General features: G+C 43.8%; 2 protein-coding genes across 3 annotated transcripts in view; both read left to right on the plus strand.

Moving 5' to 3' along the window:
* Positions 1 to 1,524, plus strand: part of LOC120990968 (TAR DNA-binding protein 43-like) — an 81,268-nt gene extending 79,744 nt beyond the window's left edge. Inside the window, exons 5-6 of the mRNA XM_040419859.1 lie at positions 1,156 to 1,327; positions 1,515 to 1,524. Coding sequence (XP_040275793.1) covers positions 1,156 to 1,327; positions 1,515 to 1,524 — 182 coding nt within the window. The remainder of the gene's footprint in view (positions 1 to 1,155; positions 1,328 to 1,514) is intronic.
* A 16,108-nt stretch (positions 1,525 to 17,632) lies between these two features.
* Positions 17,633 to 25,236, plus strand: part of LIN54 (lin-54 DREAM MuvB core complex component) — a 36,770-nt gene continuing 29,166 nt past the window's right edge. Inside the window, exons 1-4 of one of the 2 annotated variants that reach the window (XM_040418057.1) lie at positions 17,633 to 17,837; positions 17,965 to 18,699; positions 22,983 to 23,109; positions 23,721 to 23,869. In XM_040418057.1, the coding sequence (XP_040273991.1) occupies positions 18,052 to 18,699; positions 22,983 to 23,109; positions 23,721 to 23,869 (924 nt within the window). In that variant the 5' untranslated portion in view covers positions 17,633 to 17,837; positions 17,965 to 18,051. Of the gene's footprint in view, positions 18,700 to 22,982; positions 23,110 to 23,720; positions 23,870 to 25,236 lie in introns of both variants that reach the window. The other variant, XM_040418056.1, reaches the window with a different exon arrangement.

The raw sequence follows: 25,236 nt of genomic DNA on the forward strand, positions 1-25,236 counted from the left end.
CCGGCACATATTATTTTAGCATCATTTGATGTGGTTAGCTTGTACACATCCATTTCACACGTCAGGGGGGTGGGTGCAGTCAGAAATTGTCTGGCTGACTCAACTTACTCTATGAAATGTAGAGAATTCTTGATCACGCTTCTGGATATTGTGCTCACCTGTAATTATTTTTTATTTCAGGATGAGTACTTTATCCAATTACGCGGGACCGCAATGGGCTCAAACGTAGCGCCAAATTACACTAATATCTATATGGCACACCTAGAGGAGATGTACGTCTATGTTAGCCACCACTTCAGACAAGTTCTGGGGTGGTGACGTTACATAGACGACATCTTCCTATTGTGGACGGGCTCCATTGAGGAGTTGCACCAATTTGGTGATTTCCTCAATGGGATTGACCCAGAGGTCAAATTTACACTGGTTACCTCTGAAACCAAGATCGAGTTTCTTGATGTGACAGTGAGTAGACGGGGGGACCTTCTACACACTGACCTCCTCACTAAGAAAACAGACAAAAACACACTACTTCAATATGACAGTTGTCACCCTAAGAGCATGGTCAGGTCACTACCCTACAGCCAGCTACTTAGGGTTAGAAAAATAGTGCAAGGGGATGAGGAGACTATTGATAGACTCACCAAAATAGGTCAAAAATTCATCAAAAGAGGATACCCAAAGAAATTGGTAGAACAGCACAAAGTGAGGGCCATGCAACAGCCTAGAAAAACCCTCTTGGAAAAGGGGACAAGTGAGAGAAGGGATACAAAGCGTATTCCCTTCATCACACGGTTCTCACCCCTGAGTGACAAAATCGGAAGCATTTTGAAGGGACACTGGCCCATTTTGGGCAGTAACTTCAAGAATATTCCCGAGTTTGCCAATCCCCCAATGATGTCATACAGACGCACACGTAATATTAAAGATCAACTTGTGCGTGCTGATATTGGCACCAGTAAGTTCTCATTTAGCACGTATTTCGGTGCATCCAGGAAAGGCTGTTTCCCCTGCCATGGATGCGTGAATTGCCCACTTATGTTAAGGGGGGCTTCTTTTGTGCACCCACAGACAGACATATGATCAAACACCATCTAACTTGTGACTCTTCCTATGTAGTGTACTTGCTTGAATGTCCCTGTCACCTCCTATATGTAGGGGAGACTACATTGGACGTTAAAACAAGACTAAACTATCACAGATACTCCTTTAGGAAAAAGAGGTTAGATCTGCCAGTGTCTAAACACTTCACAGAAGCACGACACACTGAGAAGGACCTGCGCTTCAGGGTCATTGACCAGGTCGCCATGCCACGACGGGGGGGTGACAGGTCGGTGACGCTGAAGCAGCGGGAACTATACTGGATTTTTCAATTACAAACCTTGAAACCCCGTGGACTAAATGTTGACTTTAGGGTGACATAGCTATGCACCAGTGGGATGCCTGATTCCTGTCCGAGAGTGTATAGGTTGAGATTGTGCTCTCCATTTATCCCTTTTCTCTTTTGTCTCTTTCAGATTTTCTTGATGGGGATTTTTGTCTCAACTGAGAGGACATAGCCCGACATGAAATCTCTATGCGATCATAATATATGTTTCTTGTATTTATTTTTTATTTTGTAGATCTCTCCTTATGTTTATATCCATGACTGAAGATTCGAGACCAATTGATTGTATGATATTTACTCCAGGAATTTTGCGGTGTTTTATATGGGGCAGAGGGGGGTTGAGTGTGGTTGATGGGTGTAGGAGTGGGTGACATGTGACACGAGAGTGCCTGGTCCTTCTTTCCGCACAGGTGCATGCATCCAGAGATGGCTGTGTGTGCCAGTGTTGAACATCCGCCTCCACACTGCCCCCATTTATGACCGCAGGAAGCGGTGGTGTAGTGACTGGAACCATGGTTATTACTAGCCTTAGGTTTCCTGTGACTATGGTGATTGTGCACTGGACTAGCCTCCCGTGTACATATCTCCACAGACATCATCCGTCTCCAGGCGGCCACTGTTCCCTTTAAACCGCGTATAAGTATGGTTACCATGGTCACGTTGTGACAACATTGGTTCCCGATCTTCCGTACATGCGCAGTCGCTTAATGCCGCTGGGATTGTTACATGGATTATGGCCGCGCAGTGAGCATGCGCGGGGGGTGGAGAGTACTCGCGAGTCCTGGGTGCGTCTCGGCATCAGCGTACGAGCGCTAGCCTTGGGCGCTCTGTGCGCATGCGCGGGACGCTGCAGGATCTCGTGATCTATTGACATACACTGGCACCTGCAAAGTACCTGTCAGGGGACGCCAACACTGGATCGCAATATGGGATTTCGTGACGTGGGTTTGTCCCTCTTAACTTTTATAATTGATATACACTTTAGCACAGCTGCACTTTATATGATGATCAGTACTAATTATGTATGTAATATGGATATGGATACGTGATCCAAAGCTGTTTTCACATTGTTTATACACTATGTTTACACCATGATGGTCTGTGTATATTGATGCACTGTAATGATTTTTGTAATCATGTTTTATACTGATATTTGTAAAATGTATTTTTAATGAGTAATTATGTTACTCTGATGAGGTTCACCTATTTAAATATGTTGAGAGCACTATGTTCACTAGCTTGACAAAGGCTCCATTGAGAGGGCTGAAATGCTGCATTGCGTTGGGGTGTGAATAAACATCATTGAATTTTCACAAGACCGGAGTGCTGCCCATTTTTCATCATCTCTCTCTCTCTCTCTCTCTCTATATATATATATATATATATATATATATATACACACACACACACACACAAAACACTATTCACTGCTTACCACACAGCAGCCCCCCATAGACATATGCTTTAAATTCTGAAGGGGGGGTTCAGTCGCTGCCCTTCATTGCCTAATTACTAATAGCCTATTTCTAAGAAGGCAATGGGAGGTAGGTGTTACTGAACCCCCTCAGAATTTAAAGCATATATCTATGTAATAATATGTGTGTGTGTATATATAAGAGATATACACTGCTCAAAAAAATAAAAGGAACACTTAAACAACACAATGTAACTCCAAGTCAATCACACTTCTGTGAAATCAAACTGTCCACTTAGGAAGCAACACTGAGTGACAATCAATTTCACATGCTGTTGTGCAAATGGGATAGACAACAGGTGGAAATTATAGGCAATTAGCAAGACACCCCCAATAAAGGAGTGGTTCTGCAGGTGGTGACCACAGATCACTTCTCAGTTCCTATGCTTCCTGGCTGATGTTTTGGTCACTTTTGAATGCTGGCGGTGCTTTCACTCTAGTGGTAGCATGAGACGGAGTCTACAAACCACACAAGTGGCTCAGGTAGTGCAGCTTATCCAGGATGGCACATCAATGCGAGCTGTGGCAAGAAGGTTTGCTGTGTCTGTCAGCGTAGTGTCCAGAGCATGGAGGCGCTACCAGGAGACAGGCCAGTACATCAGGAGACGTGGAGGAGGCCGTAGGAGGGCAACAACCCAGCAGCAGGACCGCTACCTCCGCCTTTGTGCAAGGAGGAACAGGAGGAGCACTGCCAGAGCCCTGCAAAATGACCTCCAGCAGGCCACAAATGTGCATGTGTCTGCTCAAACGGTTAGAAACAGACTCCATGAGGGTGATATAAGGGCCCGACGTCCACAGGTGGGGGTTGTGCTTACAGCCCAACACCGTGCAGGACGTTTGGCATTTTCCAGAGAACACCAATATTGGCAAATTCGCCACTTGCGCCCTGTGCTCTTCACAGATGAAAGCAGGTTCACACTGAGCACATGTGACAGACGTGACAGAGTCTTGAGACGCCGTGGAGAACGTTCTGCTGTCTGCAACATCCTCCAGCATGACCGGTTTGGCATTGGGTCAGTAATGGTGTGGGGTGGCATTTCTTTGGAGGGCCGCACAGCCCTCCATGTGCTTGCCAGAGGTAGCCTGACTGCCATTAGGTACCGAGATGAGATCCTCAGACCCCTTGTGAGACCATATGCTGGTGCGGTTGGCCCTGGGTTCCTCATAATGCAAGACAATGCTAGACCTCATGTGGCTGGAGTGTGTCAGCAGTTCCTGCAAGACGAAGGCATTGATGCTATGGACTGGCCCGCCCGTTCCCCAGACCTGAATCCAATTGAGCACATCTGGGACATCATGTCTCGCTCTATCCACCAACGTCACGTTGCACCACAGACTGTCCAGGAGTTGGCAGATGCTTTAGTCCAGGTCTGGGAAGAGATCCCTCAGGAGACCATCCGCCACCTCATCAGGAGCATGCACAGGCGTTGTAGGGAGGTCATACAGGCACGTGGAGGCCACACACACTACTGAGCCTCATTTTGACTTGTTTTAAGGACATTATATCAAAGTTGGATCAGCCTGTAGTGTGTTTTTCCACTTTAATTTTGAGGGTGACTCCAAATCCAGACCTCCATGGGTTAAAAAATTTGATTTCCATTTTTTTATTTTTGTGTGATTTTGTTGTCAGCACATTCAACTATGTAAAGAACAAAGTATTTCAGAAGAGTATTTAATTAATTCAGATCTAGGATGTGTTATTTTTGTGTTCCCTTTATTTTTTTGAGCAGTGTATATACACACATACACAAACATACATTATGTATTGTAAGACCTCTTCTTGCTCTGCTACATAGATGTGTAGTGCAGTGATGGCACAGGCTCAAACGTTGATCCTGTGCCATCAGCTGTTGGTGTCGGCTATACATTGCTAATTCTAGCAGGACTGGCGTTAGCACCAGTTCTGCCATCTTAAAGGTGTTGTCCGGGTTCAGAGCTTCCGCCTGGCAGTGTGTTCGGTGACGTCACCGGCTCTGATGGGCGGGCTTTAGCGCTGCCCTAGGCATTTTACAGGCTAGGGTAACACTAAAGCCCGTCCATCAGTGCCGGTGACGTCACCAGGCTTCCTGGCAGCCCCATGGAGAGCCTGGTTCGTCACCGGATCTCCAAAAAATGCCTTTGCCCTGCGCGATTTAGCGCAAGGCAAAGAAGAGCATCGGAGCATGAACTGCTCCGAGGCTCTTGTCAGGGGGGGTGCCTGGGTGAAAACATAAACACAACGCACATAATATGTGAACATAAACACAACGCACATAATATGTACCCATATTGTTTTTATAAGGGTTTATGCACATGGCCATAGCCCTTTTTGCAGTCCGCAAAACATGGACACTGTCTGCATCCGACCCGCAAACAATGTGGATTGGATGCGGACAAAAAGACATTCGTGTAGATGAGCCCGTAGGTTAGTGCAATAATTGTACTTTTTTTTTTTGGGGGGGGGGGGGGGGCTCAATTCTGAGTTTTGCTATGGAGCCCCATGATTTCTATGTACGCCCCTGATCATCAATATCTTATCGGTGGGGGTTTATCTAAAGAGTACCTGTTTCCTCTAGTATGACAGTCCTCCGTTTTAGTAATTTCTGTTTTTACTAAACTACTTCCATTCTTTGGCTGCACAGTGTGCGCTTCAATACAATTCTTTTCATAGGACTTATCTTGTCTACTCTTTACTTTATTATTCCTGCTAGAAGTTTACTAATAAAGGTACAAATACATTACACCTGGGTGCTACCAGACCCATCCTACTTGTACAGTCTGACACTGGCAGCAGCATAGGGTTATAGACAGTGCCAGTCAGAGTGGGAGTCTTGGGAGGGACACATGCTCAACTCATAACACCAAGCTCCAATACAAACTTCTAGCTGGTTGAGTTTGTAAGAGATAGAATAGATGCTCCAGAATAATTTGCCTAAACAGAAGTCGGGGGTGGAAGAGGTGAAAATAAATATCGAACTCTTATATCTGGTGCAGGTTTTTCTGTTTACTTCAATAAACAATTTACAGGCTTTTTGATGTTTTATTTTATTTTCGCGTGGTATCGAGTATCGCAATACTTTTTTATGGTATCAAAAATACAGAACTGCCCTACACTTTGTGAATGGTACAGTAACAAGCCCATACTACTTGAGGTCACATCATCAGGGAGCAGCTGCTGGAGACTAGGGTACCTCTAATGGAGTGGCCTGCACTTTCTCCAGACCTGAATCCCATTGAAAACCTATGGGATCAGATGAGTCGCCATGTAGAGGCTCAAAACTCTGTACCCCAGAACCTCAATGACCCGAGGATCGCTCTTCAAGAAGAGTGGGATGCCATGCCTTAGCAGACAATAATTTATTTTGTAGCAATAAAGGGCCGGCACTCACTTCCAGATGTTCTCAATAATTGTGTTTATTGTCACATATATGCCTGTCATGTGTTTCGACACTCGTGGTGTCTTTGTCAAACAGTAAAAATCACATTACAGGTGAACCTTAAATAACCCGACCCCCAAACACGGTAGAGGCATCACATGATCGTGATGTCTTGAGACACGCCCCCCAACTTGACAAAAGGAAAGAAAAAAAGAAAAGAAAAACATGTACAAAATGAATAGGCATAGTCCTCACAATTGTCAGTCTTGGTATGCGGTGGAATCTCTCGCTATTTCAACTGTGAAAAAACACTTATATACATATAAGAATACCGCCCATATTTATATGAACAAAAAAATAAAACATTTTTTAATTTAAAACATAAATCACAGAAAACTGTTGAGTTCGTAGTTACGGTTTAAACCCTTCGGCTCGAATATGCCTCTTTTCTCCTCAATAACTGATTCCTGTCTCCTCCTCGTTTTGGCTGTGCTACACCCTCAATGATTTGGAATAGCAATTGTAATATATTGTGTCTCTGAATGATGCGGTACTGATAACCACATATTCTCTTTCCTAATAGTGGATTTGTATTTACTAAACCTGTCTTTCATTCCACATGGGCACTTCAAAACGTATATAACATAGTTGCTGTCACAAGTGAAAAAATCCCGTATGGGGATATGTTCCCCAGATCTTGGGTGAGTGACAAAAGAGCCCTTAATGACACTAGAGCAATGTATACATCCAAGGCTGGGAAAAGTTCCCTGTCTCGTGGTAGCGAGAACTTTTTGTTTCAATTCTCTCTTGTCACTACCTATGTCAGCTTTTACGATCTTATCACGGATATTCTGCGCTCTTATAACATACCATAGGTCGACTTTGGAACTCATCGATTGTGGGTAAGAATCACTTACAATGTGACAATGTTTATTTATTACCGTTCTGATTTTATGTACCCATGGGTGGTACTTTACAAGGGGTATACATGGCTTCTTTTTAGTTTTTTTCAGCTGTATGTGGGTTCCTGTAACAGATGTGGGGGATATCCCCTTTCTCTAAATTTAACAGACATTTCATTCAATCTGATTGCGCACTGAGAATATGGTAACAACCGTTTTGTGTTGGTGGGGTGGTTGCTGGTATAAAAAAAAGCATGCTATTGTGGTCGGTATCCTTGATGTATAGATCAGTGTCAACCTTATTGCCTTCACCCCTGATCACCCACGTGTCAAAAAAGGAGATCTGATCGCTATCAAAATGCAAAGTAAACTGTAGCTCTGGCCACACTGAGTTAATGAAGTTGGTAAATTGCAATGGGGTTCGAACATCGCACCGTCATACGAAGAACACATAGTCGATAAAAAGGCGCCAAAAGATGCAATATTGTATGTATAGTGGATTGGAGTAGATAAAATCCTGTTTGAACTGTGCCATATAGCAGTTTGCATATGGCAGTGTGGCCTTCAAGCCCATCGTAGTTCCACGTTGCTGTTGGTAGAAAGTGTCCTGAAATAAAAAATAATTCTGTTCCAGCACAATAGTTAAAAGGGGGAGAAAGAGTTTTTTTTCCTCCTCCTCCTTATACAGACTCCTATTAAGCAGCCTTCTCACAGCCTCCATCCCTTTTGTGTGTGTAATTGAAGAATAAAGACTGCAGATATCAAATGTCACAAAAATACATTCTGTGTCCAATTGCATGGATTTGACTTCATTCAAAAAATGCTGAGTGTCCCTCGGGTAAGATGGAGCTAACCTCTTGAGTGGGGTTAATATTTTTTTCTAGGAGTATCGCAGGAGGGGACAGAATGCAATCAATAGTAGCCACTATAGGGCGACCAGGAGGAAGAGTCATGGATTTATGCACCTTCAGTAAGGTGTAAAACACTGGTAAAATGGGGTGCTGATTAATCAAAAAGTCGCCTAACTTGGCGTCTATTGTTTTATTCTCTTTGTGTTGTTCAACCCAGGTTACTAGCATTTGTTTAACCCTTTAAGGACCAGGCCATTTTTAGCAAATCTGACGTGTGTCACTTTAAGTGGTAATAACTTTAAAACACTTTTACATATCCAGGCCATTCTGAGATTGTTTTCTAGTCACATATTGTACTTCAAGACAGTGGTAAAATGGAGTAAAAAAAAATTCATTTTTATTTATAAAAAAATACCAAATTTATTAAAAAAAATATTGAAAAATTAGCAAATTTCCAAATTTCAATGTCTCTACTTTTTTTTAATAGATAGTAATACCTCCACAAATAGTTATTACCTTACATTCCTCATATGTCTACTTCATGTTTAGATAATTTTGAAAATGACATTTTATTTTTTTGGGGACGTTAGAAGGATTATAAGTTTAGAAGCAAATCTTAAAATTTTTAAGAACATTTCCAAACCACAATTTTTTCATGACCAGTTCAGTTATAAAGTCACTTTCCGAGGCTTACATATTAGAAACCACCCATAAATCACCCCATTTTAGAAACTACACCCCTCAGGCTATTCAAAACAGATTTTACAAACTTTGTTAACCCTTAACCCCTTAAGGACCTAGGACGTACCGGTACGCCCTATTTCCCGAGTCCTTAAGGACCCAGGACGTACCGGTACGTCCTGACTTAAAATCTGTATTCCGGCGCCCCAGGGGTTAATTGGAACGGGATTTCGGCTGAAATCATTCAGCCGGCATCCCGTAACAATGCAGGGGGGGGGTCATTTGACCCCCCCCGTATCGGCGATCGCAGCAAACCGCAGGTCAATTCAGACCTGCGGTTTGCTGCGCTTTTTGCAGTTTCTGATCGCCGCGGTCCCTGACCGCGGGGATCAGAAACTTTAGAGTGGCTAAAATAAATATTTTTCACCCCCCCCCCCCTGCACCCCTGCAGGCGGTGGGGGCGTTGCGGGAGGCGGGCGGTGCGGCAGGCGGGATCGCGATCCCCCGCCCGCCTCCCCATGAACGATCGTTGGCTTCTAGTGGTTGTACCAGGGTGCCAGCACATTGCTGGCACCCTGGTATAAACGGCTGACATCTGTGAAGATGTCAGCCGTTTAACCCTTTCCATACCGCGGTCCGTACGGACCGCGGTATGGAAAAAGTTAACTGTCATCGGTCAGGGAGCTCCCTCCCTCTCCATCGGGGGGCTGCTGTGCCTTTGCAGCCCCCCGATGAAGAGGGAGAGAGCCCCCAGAGAGCCCCCCTCAGCCCTGTGCTTACCCTTCCCCGTCTGCGAAGTTCTGAGCAGACGGGGAAGGTTCCCATGGCAACAGGACGCCTCTCAGGCGTCCTGCTGTCCATGGTGCTGAACAGATCTGTGCTAAAAGCACAGATCTGTTCAGTGTAAGTAAAATACAGTACAGAACAATATATAAAAAAAAAAACATTTATCACTGAATAAAAATTAAAAAAATAAAATAAACTACACATATTAGGTATCGCCGCGTCCGTAACGACCTGATCTTTAAAATGGTCATGTTACTTTCCCCGCACGGTGAACGCCATAAAAATAAAAAAATAAAAACTATGAGAAAATTGAAATTTTGCCCACCTTACTTCCCAAAAAAGGTAATAAAAGTGATCAAAAAAGTCGCATGTACGCCAAAATAGTACCAATCAAACCGTCATCTCATCCCGCAAAAAATGAGACCCTACTCAAGATAATCGCCCAAAAGCTGAAAAAACTATGGCTCTTAGAATATGGAGACACTAAAACATGATTTTTTTTTTTTTCAAAAATGAACTCATTCTGTAAAACTTACATAAATAAAAAAAAAGTATACATATTAGGTATCGCCGCGTCCGTATCGACCGGCTCTATAAAAATATCACATGACCTAACCCCTCAGATGACCACCGTAAAAAAATAAAAATAAAAACAGTGTAAAAAAAGCCATTTTTTGCCATCTTACGTCACAAAAAGTGTAATAGCAAGCGATCAAAAAGTCATATGCACCCCAAAATAGTGCCAATCAAACCGTCATCTCATCCCGCAAAAAATGAGACCCTACTCAAGATAATCGCCCAAAAACTGAAAAAACTATGGCTCTTAGAATATGGAGACACTAAAACATTTTTTTGGTTTTAAAAATGAAGTTATTGTATAAAACTTACATAAATAAAAAAAAATGTATACATATTAGGTATCGCCGCGTCCGCGACAACCTGCTCTATAAAAATACCACATGATCTAACCTGTCAGATGAATGTTGTAAATAACAAAAAAAAAAAACGTGCCAAAAAAGCTATTTCTTGTTACCTTGCTGCACAAAAAGTGTAATATAGAGCAACCAAAAATCATATGTACCCTAAACTAGTACCAACAAAACTGCCACCCTATCCCGTAGTTTCTAAAATGGAGTCACTTTTTTGGAGTTTTTACTCTAGGGGTGCATCAGGGGGGCTTCAAATGGGACATGGTGTCAAAAAAAACAGTCCAGCAAAACCTGCCTTTCAAAAACCGTATGGAATTCCTTTCCTTCTGCACCCTGCCGTGTGCCCGTACAGCAGTTTACGACCACATATGGGGTGTTTCTGTAAACTACAGAATAAGGGCCATAAATATTGAGTTTTGTTTGGCTGTTAACCCTTGCTTTGTAACTGGAAAAAAAATATTAAAATGGAAAATCTGCCAAAAATGTGAAATTTTGAAATTGTGTCTCTATTTTCCATTAAATCTTGTGCAACACCTAAAGGGTTAACAAAGTTTGTAAAATCAGTTTTGAATAGCTTGAGGGGTGTAGTTTCTTAGATGGGGTCACTTTTATGGAATTTCTAATCTAGGGGTGCATCAGGGGGGCTTCAAATGGGACATGGTGTCAAAAAACCAGTCCAGCAAAATCTGGCTTCCAAAAACCAAACCGCGCACCTTTCACTCAGTAGTTTACGGCCACATATGGGGTGTTTCTGTAAACGGCAGAGTCAGGGCAATAAAGATACAATCTTGTTTGGCTGTTAACCCTTGCTTTGTTAGTGGAAAAAATGGGTTAAAATTGAAAATTAGGTAAAAAAATGATATTCTCAAATTTCATCCCCATTTGCCAATAACTCTTGTGCAACACCTAAAGGGTTAACGACGTATGTAAAATCAGTTTTGAATACCTTGAGGGGTGTAGTTTCTTAGATGGGGTCACTTTTAGGGAGTTTCTCCTCTAGGGGTGCATCAGGGGGCTTCAAATGGGACATGGTGTCAAAAAACCAGTCCATAAAAATCAGCCTTCCAAAAACCAAACGGCGCACCTTTCACTCTACGCCCCGCTGTGTGGCCGTACAGTAGTTTACGGTCACATATTGGGTGTTTCTGTAAACGGCAGAGTCAGGGCAATAAAGATACAATCTTGTTTGGCTGTTAACCCTTGCTTTGTTAGTGGAAAAAATGGGTTAAAATGAAAAATTTGACAAAAATATGAAATTCGCAAATTTCCTCCCCATTTGCCAATAACTCTTGTGCAACACCTAAAGGGTTAACAATGTATGCAAAATCAGTTTTGAATACCTTGAGGGGTGTAGTTTCTTAGATGGGGTCATTTTTGGGTGGTTTCTATTATGTAAGCCTCGCAAAGTGACTTCAGACCTGAACTGGTCGCTAAAAATTGAGTTTTTGTAAATTTCTGAAAAATTTCAAGATTTGCTTCTAAACTTCTAAGCCTTATAACATCCCCAAAAAATAAAATATCATTCCCAAAACAATTCAAACATGAAGTAGACATATGGGGAATGTAAAGTCATCACAATTTTTTGGGGTATTACTATGTATTACAGAAGTAGAGAAACTGAAACTTTGAAATTTGCTAATATTTTTCAAATTTCTGGTAAATTAGGTATTTTTTTGTGCAAAAAAAATAATTTTTTTGACTTCATTTTACCAGTGTCATGAAGTACAATATGTGACGAAAAAACAATCTCAGAATGGCCTGGATAAGTCAAAGCGTTTTAAAGTTATGAGCACTTAAAGTGACACTGGTCAGATTTGCAAAAAATGGCCTGGTCCTTAAAGTGAAAATGAGCCCGGTCCTTAAGGGGTTAAGGTGCCCCACAAGAATTGAATGAAAATGGGAATGAAATTACCCTTTTTTTAGGAGATTCTAAATTTTATTCTATTTTTTCTGCAGCACATCAAGGGTTAGCAGCCAAACAAAGTTAAAGATCTATTACCCTGAATCTGGAGTTTACAGAAACACCCCATGTGTGCTCAGAAACTGATGTATGGGCGCACAGCAGGCTTCAGAGTGGAAGGAGCACCATAGGGCTTTTGGAGAGCGGATTTAGCTAGAATGGTAATTGGGAGCTATGAAGCATATGAAGACACCCTGAGGTGGCCCTAGAGTGGAAACCCCCAAAAAGTGACCCCATTCCGGAAACTACACCCCTCAAAGAATATTTCAAGGTGTGTAGTGAGCACTTTGACCCATCAGGCGTTTCACAGAATTAGGAAACGCTTGGCTGTGAAAATAAAAAATAATTTTTCTTTTACAGAAAAAGTTGCCTTACACCCACATTTTTCACTTTCACAACAGGTAACAGACCAAAATGCACTCCACATTTTGTTCCCTATTTCCCCTTGAATGAACCAACACCCCATATGTGCTCAAAAAATGATATATGGGCGCAGGGCAGGGTTCAAAAGGGAAGTAGCGCCATAGGAGGCTTTTGGAGGACAGATTTTGCAGGATTGGCTTTTAGGAGCTATGTTGCATATGAAGACACTCTGAGGTACCCCTAGAGTGAAAACCCCTGAAAAGTGACCCCATTCTGGAAACTACACCTCTCAAGGAACATTTCAAGATGTGTAGTGAGAACTTTGTTCTCAAAGATGATTCATGGAATTGGCTGTGAAAATGAAAAATTACAATTTTTTTCCAGAAAAAGTTGCTTTACACCCTCATTTTTCACTTTCACAAGGGCTAACATATGTGCTCAAAAAATGATGTATGGGCGCAATGCAGGGCTCTAGATTCAAACAGCTAAATATAGATTTAGCTAACCTGAATTGGCAGGATTTTAGGTGACATGCCGCATTAAATAAATTCCTGAGGTCCCCAGAAATAAAAAACCTCAAGAAGTGACCCCATTTCAGAAAGAGCACCCCTGTGTGAACATTTTAAGTGGTGGAAAGGGTACTTATTTAACAAACAGGCATCTAACAGAAGGCAGAATTACTTGAGAGAAGCATTTCAAAGCACAAATTTATAAAAATTACTAACAGACCCCAATTTTTCACTTTCACAAGGGGTTAAAAGAGAAAATGCACCCCAGTATATGTTCCCCATTTTGCAAACACCCCATATGTGCTTGTAGCCTGCTGTATGGGCACACAGCAGGCCTCTAGAGGCAAAGTTGAAAATATGGTTTTTGCAGGCCTGAATTGGCAGACATGGATTTTAGCTGCCATGTCGCATTTAAAAATGTTCCTGAGATCACCAGAAATGACAGACCCCAAGAAGTGACCCCATTTCGGAAAGAACACTCCTGTACTCCATTTGAAGTGGTGGAAAGGGTACTTTTTTTAGCAAAAAGGTGTCTCACAGAAGGCAGAATTACTTGCGAGAAGCATTTCAAAGCACACATTTGTAAAAATGAAAAATTAGTAGCAGACCCAAATTTTTCACTTTCACAAGGGGTTAAAGGAGAAAATGCACCCCAGTATATGTTCCCCATTTGGCGAACACCCCATATGTGCTCGTAGCCTGCTGTATTGGCGCACAGTAGGCCTCTGGAGGCAAAGTGCAAAATGTTTTTTGCAGGCCTGAATTGGCAGGCATGGATTTTAGCTGCCATGTCGCATTTAAAAAATTTCCTGAGGTCCCCAGAAATGAAAGACCCCAACAAGTGACCTCATTTCAGAAACAGCACCCCCATACAAACATTTTAAGTGGTGGAAAGGGCAATTTTTAGCAAACAGGTGTCTCAGAGAAGGCAGAATTACTTGAGACAAGCATTTCAAAGCACAGATTTGTAAAAATGAAAAATTACTAGCAGACCCAAATTTTTCACTTTCACAAGGGGTTAATGGAGAAAATGCACCCCAGTATATGTTCCCTATTTTGCGAACCCCCTATATGTGCTCATATCCTGCTGTATTGGCGCACAGCAGGCCTCTAGAAGAAAAGTGAAAAATATGGTTTTCATAGGCCTGAATTGGCAGACATGGATTTTAGCTGCCATGTCGCATTGAAAAAATTTCCTGAGGTCCCCAGAAATGAAAATCCCCAAGAAGTGACCCCATTTTGGAAAGAGCACTCTTGTACGAACATTTTAAGTGTGGAAAGGGTACTTTTTAGCAAACAGGTGTCTCACAGAAGGCAGAATTACTTGAGAGAAGCATTTCAAAGCACACATTTGTAAAAATGAAAAATTACTAGCAGACCCAAATTTTTCACTTTCACAAGGGGTTAAAGAAAAAATGCACTCCAGTATATGTTCCCCATCTTCTCCCCATTTTGCGAACACCCCATATGTGCTCTTAGCCTGCTCTATTGGCGCACAGCAGGCCTCTAGAGGCAAAGTGCAAAATATATTTTTTGCAGGCCTGAATTAGGGTTACTTTCACACTTGCGGCAGGACGGATCCGACATGCTGTTCACCATGTCGGATCCGTCCTGCGGCTATTTCGCCGTGCCTCCGGACCGCCGCTCCATCCCTATTGACTATAATGGGGACGGGGGCGGAGCTCCGGCGCAGCACGGCGAAAGCCGCTGGACTAAAAAACCTGACATGCAGTAATTTTAGTCCGGTGGCCTTTCGCCGTGCACCGCCATGCTGCGCCGGAGCTCCGCCCCCGTCCCCATTATAGTCAATGGGGACGGAGCGGCGGTCCGGAGGCACGGCAAAATAGCCGCAGGACGGATCCGACATGGTGAACAGCATGTCGGATCCGTCCTGCCGCAAGTGTGAAAGTAGACTTAGCAGACATGTACGAACTCAATAATCAGACACATTGTTGCCATTATAAATACAAGGCAGGCAGACTTTGCTGATAATTTTAATTGTAGAGTTCTAAATAAGTTAATTTTAAGGACAAGTAATAAATGTTATATTTTATAATTATTAACACGTGTAAGCTCAGGGTCACCTATGGTCCTAGTGGCCAAATGTAAATATAAGAAAGGAGAAAATGCACCCCAGTATATGTTCCCCGTTTTGCAAACACCCCATATGTGCTTGTAGCCTGCTCTATTGGCGCACAGCAGGCCTCTAGAAGAAAAGTGCAAAATATGGTTTTCATAGGCCTGAATTGGCAGACATGGATTTTAGCTGCCATGTCGCATTGAAAAAATTTCCTGAGGTCCCCAGAAATGAAAATCCCCAACAAGTGACCCCATTTTGGAAAGAGCACTCTTGTACGAACATTTTAAGTGTGGAAAAGGTACTTTTTAGCAAACAGGTGTCTCACAGAAGGCAGAATTACTTGAGAGAAGCATTTCAAAGCACACATTTGTAAAAATGAAAAATTACTAGCAGACCCAAATTTTTCACTTTCACAAGGGGTTAAAGGAGAAAATGCACTCCAGTATATGTTCCCCATCTTCTCCCCATTTTGCGAACACCCCATATGTGCTCGTAGCCTGCTCTATTGGCGCACAGCAGGCCTCTAGAGGCAAAGTGCAAAATATGTTTTTTGCAGGCCTGAATTAGCAGACATGGATTTTAGCTGCCATGTCGCATTTAAAAATGTTCCTGAGATCACCAGAAATTACAAACCCCAAGAAGTGACCCCATTTCTGAAACAGCACCCCCGTACGAACATTTTAAGTGGTGGAAAGGGTACTTTTTTAGCAAACAGGTGTCTCACAGAAGGCAGAATTACTTGAGAGAAGCATTTCAAAGCACACATTTGTAAAAATGAAAAATTACTAGCAGACCCAAATTTTTCACTTTCACAAGGGGTTAAAGAAGAAAATGCACCCCAGTATATGTTCCTCATTTGGCAAACCCCCCATATGTGCTCATAGACTTCTGTTTTGGAGCACAGCAGGCCTCTAGAGGCAAAGTGCAAAATATGTTTTTTGCAGGCCTAAATTGGCAGACATGGATTTTAACTGCCATGTCGTATTGAAAAAATTTCCTGAGATCCCCAGAAATGACAAACCCCAAGTGACCCCATTTCGGAAATAGCACTCCCGTACGAACATTTGAAGTGGTGGAAAAGGTACTTTTTAGCAAACAGGTGTCTCACAGAAGGCAGAATTACTTGAGAGAAGCATTTCAAAGCACACATTTGTAAAAATGAAAAATTACTAGCAGACCCAAATTTTTCACTTTCACAAGGGGTTAAAGGAGAAAATGCACCCCAGTATATGTTCCTCATTTGGCAAACCCCCCATATGTGCTCATAGCCTGCTGTATTGGCGCACAGCAGGCCTCTAGAAGAAAAGTGCAAAATATGGTTTTCATAGGCCTGAATTGGCAGACATGGATTTTAGCTGCCATGTCGTAATTGAAAGATTTCCTGAGATCCCCAGAAATGACAAACCCCAAGAAGTGACCCCATTTCGGAAAGAGCACTCCCGTACGAACATTTTAAGTGGTGGAAAGAATAATTTTTTTTTGGGGGGGGGGGGGGGGGGGGGGGAAAGGGTGGCAAAGAAGTTTCTGGGGGGAGGGGTGCTGGGGACTCCAAGATGGCGTACGCCTCAGGATGTGTAAAAGCTCAAGTTCTCGCGAGAACTTGAGCTCCTTCTCCCTGGCTAAGAGTGCGGCGCTCTGTTTGGATGCACTCTTAGCCAGGGAGAAGAAAACCGCGCCCTTTACAAATTCTAGTCCCCGCCTACTCGAACCAAATCGCCTCATTAGCATATGAGGCGCCAGAACTACCGGAGACCACAGCGGACTAAAGAGGGCGGGGGTTTCCTCGGAAAAAATCAGAATCGGAAATACATCACTGGGGGCCGCACTGTTAGATAATGTAACTGTTTCTATACATGTTTTTTTCGTGAAAGTTCCTCTTTAACAAATTTGCTGTGGGGCCCAATCATTTCTAGTTACGCCACTGCGTCTAAATTCCTACATATCTATAAGTTCTCAGAAACTAGCCGTACACTAGAAATGGCGACTGCAGAGGATTTCTCCTCAGCAAAGTGGTCTAAAAAGCACATCCGTTTCTTGTCAGCATGGCACCAGTCCCTGTGTTGTGTCTGGTGCCACTTCGCTCCACTGAAGTGAATTTGGCTTAGCTGCAATACCACACACAACCTGTAGACAGATGCGGTGCTATTACTGGAATCTCCTACATTTCTCGCTTCTTAGCCACTTCAGTTGTCTCTATACTACACTACTGCTCCTCTCAGCACTCCGCACCGAATACACGCACCCGCTAAGTCAAACAAGCAAGAAGAACTCAGGTTGTAACGTAATCCCGCCGAGTTAAGCACGCATGCGCAAGCGCCAGTCGTGTCGCTTTGCAATTACTGATGACGCGATGACGCGACCTTCGGGCGCATGCGCAGTACTGGTTGCTGAGTCCCCGAGAGGTGTCGTTGGGCACCGGCTGGAAAAGAGCGCCCTTTACGATCTACCGCCCAGCTGCTGAGGCAGTGTCACCATAACAATCCTGTACGGCGCCGTATGCAGAGCTCAGGGACGGTGCCTGATGTCGTTCCCGCCTGTAGACAACTTGCTCACTTCCTGGAGGTAATGCAGACAGGAGCTGGGAGCGCACAGTTTCAAATCTGATGGTTGTCGTCTAAGTGTCACGTCAGCCGGTGATCCCAGGCTGGCAGATCTCTCTCCACATTGTCTATGTCTTGCTGTGTTGCAGGCCATGAAGACTGACTAGAGACCTCCTAGAAGGATATGTCTTACCGATGTTTTCAGAATCTTTGGAGGTCCTCATTAGATATTAAGCATGAGTGTGGTGTCTGCAGAGGTGAACAGTGCTCTACCGGATGAGATCATGGAGACGGGCATGTCCGTAGTGGACGAAGACAGCATTGAAGCCATCACCGTCACCTCTCCCATGGCCGAAGAAGTGCCCATGGAAACCGACCTGGAAGAAATCGTGGAAGTGAGCAGCAGTGGAGAATGCATTGCTACGTCCTTGGTTAAGGAAGCCTTTACCAGCTCCAGTAATCATGGCAGTCACCTGACGGCGGTGGTAAGCGTGGCGTCGAAGCCCAGTCCTGGACCATCGGCCGCTGCCATGAAGACTGTCCTGCAGAGCGGCATACACAAGTTGGGGACCCCTCTGTCTGGGCAAGTGATCCTTAACAAGGCGTCTGAGCTGACGGCCGGCGGTCGGATGATAACACAGGAGAAGGTGTATTTGACGACTCTGGGGAAAGGAAGCAATCCGATTGTCTTCATTCCACAGAACGCAGTGTCGGCCACGCAAAAAGGAGCACAAGGCCAGCTGGTGGATTCAAAAGGGACACCGCAGCAGATCAAGCTGGTCACTATAGGAGGTCAAGGTGGCATGTCTTCATTGACGTCCTCACAGCTGCTCAGTACTGCTGCCAAGTCTTCCCTTCAGGGCCAGCAGATCCAGAATGTGCAGGTAACCTATAACAGAATGGCATCTTCCTTATCATAGTGTTCTTAGGGTAGGTATCCCATGGCAGAAACTACTGCTCTGTGCTGTGGGCATCTTCCTTATCATAGTGTTCTTAGGGTAGGTATCCCATGGCAGAAACTACTGCTCTGTGTTGTGGGCACCTTCTTTATCATAGTGTTCTTAGGGTAGGTATCCCATGGCAGAAACTACTGCTCTGTGCTGTGGGCACCTTCTTTATCATAGTGTTCTTAGGGTAGGTATCCCATGGCAGAAACTACTGCTCTGTGTTGTGGGCATCTTCTTTATCATAGTGTTCTTAGGGTAGGTATCCCATGGCAGAAACTACTGCTCTGTGGGTTTTCGCGCGGACCTGCTCTAGTTCTAGCTCAATTAAATGGAGCTAAACCGCGACCCTTTGCAGATTTGCATGGTAACCGCACAAAGAATGGACCTGTAAACTGAGCAGCAAAACCCTCGGCCGCATGAACTGTGGCACTGAACCCCGCAGATTCGGCCCAGTTTCCGGCACCAAATCTGCGCTGAAATCCCCTCCCAAAATGCTCCATCTGAAGGTAGCCTTTCTTTTCAATTACATGCAGTGTCTCCAGAAACTGCTGGGATGGATCTAAATGGTGGTTTGTGGATCCCCTGTGTCATGTCCATATGCCCTGTATATGAACATTATAGACGGGATCCCCTCACTGACTTAAGGCTCATGCACGTGACCGCGACGTGTTTTGCTTTCCACAAATTGCGGATCTGCAAAACACGGATGCCACCCATGTGCGTTCTGCCATTTACGGAACGGACCACCCATAATAGAAATGCCTATTCTTGTCTGCAAAACGGACAAGAATAGGGCATGTTCTACTTTTTTCCAGAGCCACGAAACACAGCAACGGAGTGCTGTACGCATATTTTGTGGCCCCAAACATCGTTCATGTGCATGAGTCCTTACACTTTGTAATCCAGAACCATCTACCACTCTGTCATCTGAATGACCACCATGTCATACTGTATATTAGGTACCCGCCGTTTGCTAGGGGTGCCTGATCCATGGTGATCATCTGCTTTGTGCTTCGTCTGTCTCTGATGATAAACATTCACTACGTTGTGACTATTACTGAGGAAGGCAGCGATTGGCTGCTGCGGGCACCTAGTTTTGTCTATTCTGAGATCATTGAGAATTTTATGTAGCTTGCTAATTATGGTCCTTTTATTTAATCCCTACTTTCCCGGCTATAGTTACATGATTATCTGTTGACAGGTGGCAGTTGCAGCAACCCCCCCCCGCTGCCTGCTTTCTCAGATGTTTCTTTAAGGCTCCATTCACACGTCCGCAAAATGGGTCCGCATTCGTTCCGCAATTTTGCGGAACGGGTGCGGACCCATTCATTCTCTATGGGGACGGAATGGATGCGGACAGCACACAGTGTGCTGTCCGCATTTGCGTTGCGCGGCCCCGATCTTTGGGTCCGCAGCTCCTCAAAAAGATAGAGCATGTCCTATTCTTGTCTGCAGCTTGCGGACAAGAATAGGCATTTCTATGGGGGTGCCGGGCTGGTGTGTTGCGGGTCCGCAACACACCACGGACGTGTGAATGCAGCCTAAAGGGAATCTGTCAGGTTCCACAAGTCTATTAAAGGGGTTTTCCTTTTTGGACATTTTGTGCCAAAAGTGATAGGATGTGCCATTAGTGTCCGATAGGTGTTGGTCCCACCTCTGGAACCCACTCCTATCTCCAGGATCAGTGTTCGAAGTGAATGGAGAAAGCTGCACATGCCATTCACTGTAGGAGCACGTCTCAGAGGTGGGACCCGCTCCTATCGGACTTTTATTATATCCTATTGATTAAGCCATAAATGTCCAGATGAGACAACCCCTTTTAAGTACAGAACTACATGAGTAGTACTGCCGCCGCTGACTCCAGATCTCTAATTTGAATGTAGATACTTGCCCCCATTTCCTGGAGTCCTCCCCATTATGTGCGCACACATAACAGATTTCTTATAAAGGGGTTGCCTTGTGGAGTATAAAGTGATCAGAGGTTATACAAAAAAATATAAGAAGCAATACCACATAACACCCCTGACATGTCAGCATACAGGAAAGCCTAGGAGATGCCTGCTCAGCCAGTCACTGGCAGAGGTGGGCGACTTCTGCATCAGGTGATTGGCTAAGCAAGCATCTTCTGGTGTCCTGTGTGCAGAGAGCAGCGGGGACCTCTCAAAGGGGTCTTCAGAATGTTTTTTGTTTTTTTTTGCCTACTGGGCCAGCGCTACGCTTCCTGGATCACGTGCTGTACATTATGCACCTGACCCTAGCCTGGTTAAAACCCACAATCAACGTGTCAGTCATCACTGACCCTAGGACCATAGGTGATCCTAGGTTAACACGTGTTACTAATATAGTTTAAAATTTAACGTTTATTACATGTCCATAAAAAACTAGAACTCTATAGTTAAAAGTATCAGCGTTTGCCTGCTTTGTGTATATAGATGATTATAAGGGGTCTATTCTTTGTAAACCACTAGAGGGCACTCTTCACTAGTATATGTTAGATTCTCTATCTAAAGCTTATAGTGTAGTCTGTGCTCACTCGATGCGCTCTGTTATCCCACAGAACGCTAGCTGCTCACTGTGATGTGCCTTGTGGAATACATACTTTAAAATATATCCATTAGGCCCCTATCATTATTGATCTTACGCTGGCTAAATTCACTAAACACACTTGCTGCCCCCCGACATGTTTCGCCAAGCACTTGGCGTCTTCAGGGGTTTGGGCAGTGACTTCATTGCCCAAACCCCTGAAGACGCCAAGTGCTTGGCGAAACATGTCGGGGGGCAGCAAGTGTGTTTAGTGAATTTAGCCAGCGTAAGATCAATAATGATAGGGGCCTAATGGATAAATTTTAAAGTATGCATTCCACAAGGCACATCACAGTGAGCAGCTAGCGTTCTGTGGGATAACAGAGCGCATCGAGTGAGCACAGACTACACTATAAGCTTTAGATAGAGAATCTAACATATACTAGTGAAGAGTGCCCTCTAGTGGTTTACAAAGAATAGACCCCTTATAATCATCTATATACACAAAGCAGGCAAACGCTGATACTTTTAACTATAGAGTTCTAGTTTTTTATGGACATGTAATAAACGTTAAATTTTAAACTATATTAGTAACACGTGTTAACCTAGGGACACCTATGGTCCTAGGACCAAATGTAAATAAAAATATACAAAGTCCCAACACGTGTTAGGGAGATTATGTAAAATAAGATAGTCATCACTGACGAAACAATCAGAGCCTGTCCCCTGCGGTCCATCACCACAGCGCATGCTCGAGAATGAATCTCTCTGCACTGTGAGAGCATAGAATAATACCCTGACGTTCTAACCAGGCCAGCTGCGCCTGCACAGTCAGGCACCGTCAGGCTCTGCATGCAGGTCAGCGATAGCCTGCTAGGCAAGATTTAATAATATCGATGCAAATGTTGTTATTCACATCAAGAGAGGGAAGATGAAATAAAAAAAAAAAAAAAAAAAGAAATCCCGTTTAAGCATTGGAACGGGAACAACAGGGAATAGCTGCAGTGAATATCGCTTCTTTTTTTACCCACCCTAAAAAATATTTTCTGCTGGACAACCCCTTTTAAAGACACTAAGGCCTCTTTCACACGGGCGAGATTTGCCCGCGGGTGCAATGCGTGAGGTGAACGCATTGCCCCCGCACTGAATCCGGACCCATTCATTTCTATGGGGCTGTGCGATTTTCACGCATCACTTGTTCATTGCGTGAAAATTGCAGCATGTTCTATATTGTGCGTTTTTCACGCAACGCAGGCCCCATAGAAGTGAATGGGGCTGCGTGAAAATCGCAAGCAAGTGCGGATGCGGTGCGATTTTTCACGCATGGTTGCTAGGTGACTATTGGGATGGGGACCCGATCTTTATTATTTTCCCTTATAACATGGTTATAAGGGAAAATAATAGCATTCTTAATACAGAATGCTTAGTAAATGAGGGATGGAGGGGTTAAAATTAAAATCACCTCATCCACTTGTTCGTGAAGCCCGGCTCGTCTTCATTCTTCTTCTTTGAGGACCTGGGAGGAAAAGGACCTTTGGTGACGTCACTGTGCTCATCACATGGTCCATCACAGTATCTTTTTCAGGATTACCTCTTTAAAAAGTTAGCAGGTGGTTTAAATGGTTAAATGTTAGAAAGTAACTTTATCACTGTATTTTTATTAGTATTTGTCTGTTTTTATGTGTTTTATTGTTTAGATTGCCAAGAAAGTTCCTTTGTCAACATCATCTGGTGCAGTTATCACCAAGCTGATCATTGCAAAACCATCTAACAGTAAACCCATTGGTTCTGGACAGACTACTCAATCAACTTCAGTATTTACAGGTACGATACCAGCATTGTCTTGGGCCTATTGCTAATAAAATCGGTAGTCAGAGTAGTTGCTATGATTTTTTTGTGTTTATTTCACATATGTACATATTATAAAACACAAAAAGATGTGAAGGGTGTGAGCCTTTTTTATTTTATGAATTTTTTACTCTTCATATTCTTTTGATGCAATACTTACTGTAAGGGTCCATTCACACATCCGTGTGTGTTTTGCGGCACTAAGAGAATATGCCTATTCTTGTCCGCTATTGCGGACAAGAATAGGACATGTTCTATTTTTTTCAGGATCGGAATTGCGTACCCGGAAGTGCGGGTCCGCAATTCCGTTCGGGACCGCACGTCGTGCGGCCCCATAGAAATGTATGGGTCCGCTATTCCGTTCCACAAAATGCGGAATGGAATTGCGGATGTGTGAATGGAGCCTAAGTGGGATGTTGGTTGTGCTGAACATGAAACATTGGTGCAGATATACTAATACCATCTAAGATGTAGGCAGTGTGAACTTAGACCAGACAAGATGTATCACAGTTTCTTATGCTGGCTTACTTTGCTCCAGAATTTTGGTAAAATTTTGGCACACACTTCCTTTTCCATTTCCTTTGCAGGCAGGGTGCTTACTCATTGTAATTCTGGAGGTGCAACCAAAGCCATCACAATTACTGAAAGCGGAGGAGTCGTTGGGACATCTGTGGAGTCTTCCGCTCCGACATCCAACAAAATTGCTATATCACCTCTAAAATCTCCTCCTACAAAGGTAACATTTTGAAAAAGTGGCTTACACACCATGGATTTTGTTGCAGAATTTTCCACGACTGAAGATCAGTTTTATTCATTTCAATAGGGAGGCAAGCACATGGATTTCTGCAAGTCCCATTCAGGTGAATGGAACTGATTTTCAGTTGTGGAAAATTCTGCAACAAAATCTGCAGCGCGTGAAGGCCCCATAACCCTACTGATATACTGCATTTTTCTACCTTATACCAAGCATTTTGATGCGGATTATGCATTACTGTTTTTAATCCAAACTCTAAAAGGATCCAGAAAATAGGGGAATTTCTGAAAGCTTCCAGTTAGGCCTCCTGCACACGGCCGTTTTTTTTTTCCCCGTTTACTGGCCGTTTTTTGCGTTCCGTATACGGAACCATTCATTTCAATAGTTCCGCAAAAAAAAACGGAATGTACTCCGTATGCATTCCGTTTCCGTATTTCCGTTCCGTTTTAACATAGAACATGTCCTATTATTGCCCGCAAATCACATTCCGTGGCTCCATTCAAGTCAATGGGTCCGCCAAAAAACGGAACACATACGGAAATGCATCCGTATGTCTTCCGTTTCCGTTCCGTTTTTTGCAGAACCATCTATTGAAAATGTTATGCCCAGCCCAATTTTATCTATGTAATTACTGTATACTGTATATGCCATACGGAAGAACGGAAACACAACGGAAACAAAAAACGGAACAACGGATCCGTGAAAAACGGACCGCTAAACACTGAAAAAGCCATACGGTCGTGTGCAATAGACCTTAGACTGTTATTTTTAGGCTTCACTCCTGAATTGAAAGAGCTGAATAAAAATATAAAGTGAGACTTGGACCTTTAAAGAGGACCTTTCATGTTTTTTTTTTTTTTTTTTGTTTAGTTTAGATAAATACCTTTACTTGCGGGGTAGCCCCTGCTGATGCTGCCACCCGGCCTGTTTTTTTCAAATATCGCTCCTACGCCCCGCTGTGCCCCCCTGCAGTTTTCCCGCTCAGTATGTTGATACTGAGCATCGGTACAGGGATGAGGGAGATGCCAGGGTTAATCAAAGGGGGTCTCCTCCCTGGCTGTGCCGCGATCCAATCACTGCGGAGAGCATCACAGGGAGAAGGTGAGCTTTTTTTTTTTTCTCCCTGTCTGTGACGCTCTTCGCTGTGATTGGATCGCGGCACAGTCAGGGAGAAGGAGACGCCCATTGAGTAACCCTGGTGTCTCCTCCTCCCTGTACTGATGCTCAGTATTAACAAACTGAGTGGGAAAACTGTGGGGGGGCACAGCGGGACGTAGGAGCGATATTTGAAAAAAACAGGCAGGGTGGCAGGATCAGCGGGGCTACCCCGCAAGGAAAGGTATTTATCT

The sequence above is a fragment of the Bufo bufo genome, chromosome 2 (genome assembly GCF_905171765.1).
Source record: "Bufo bufo chromosome 2, aBufBuf1.1, whole genome shotgun sequence".
Taxonomy (NCBI): domain Eukaryota; kingdom Metazoa; phylum Chordata; class Amphibia; order Anura; family Bufonidae; genus Bufo; species Bufo bufo.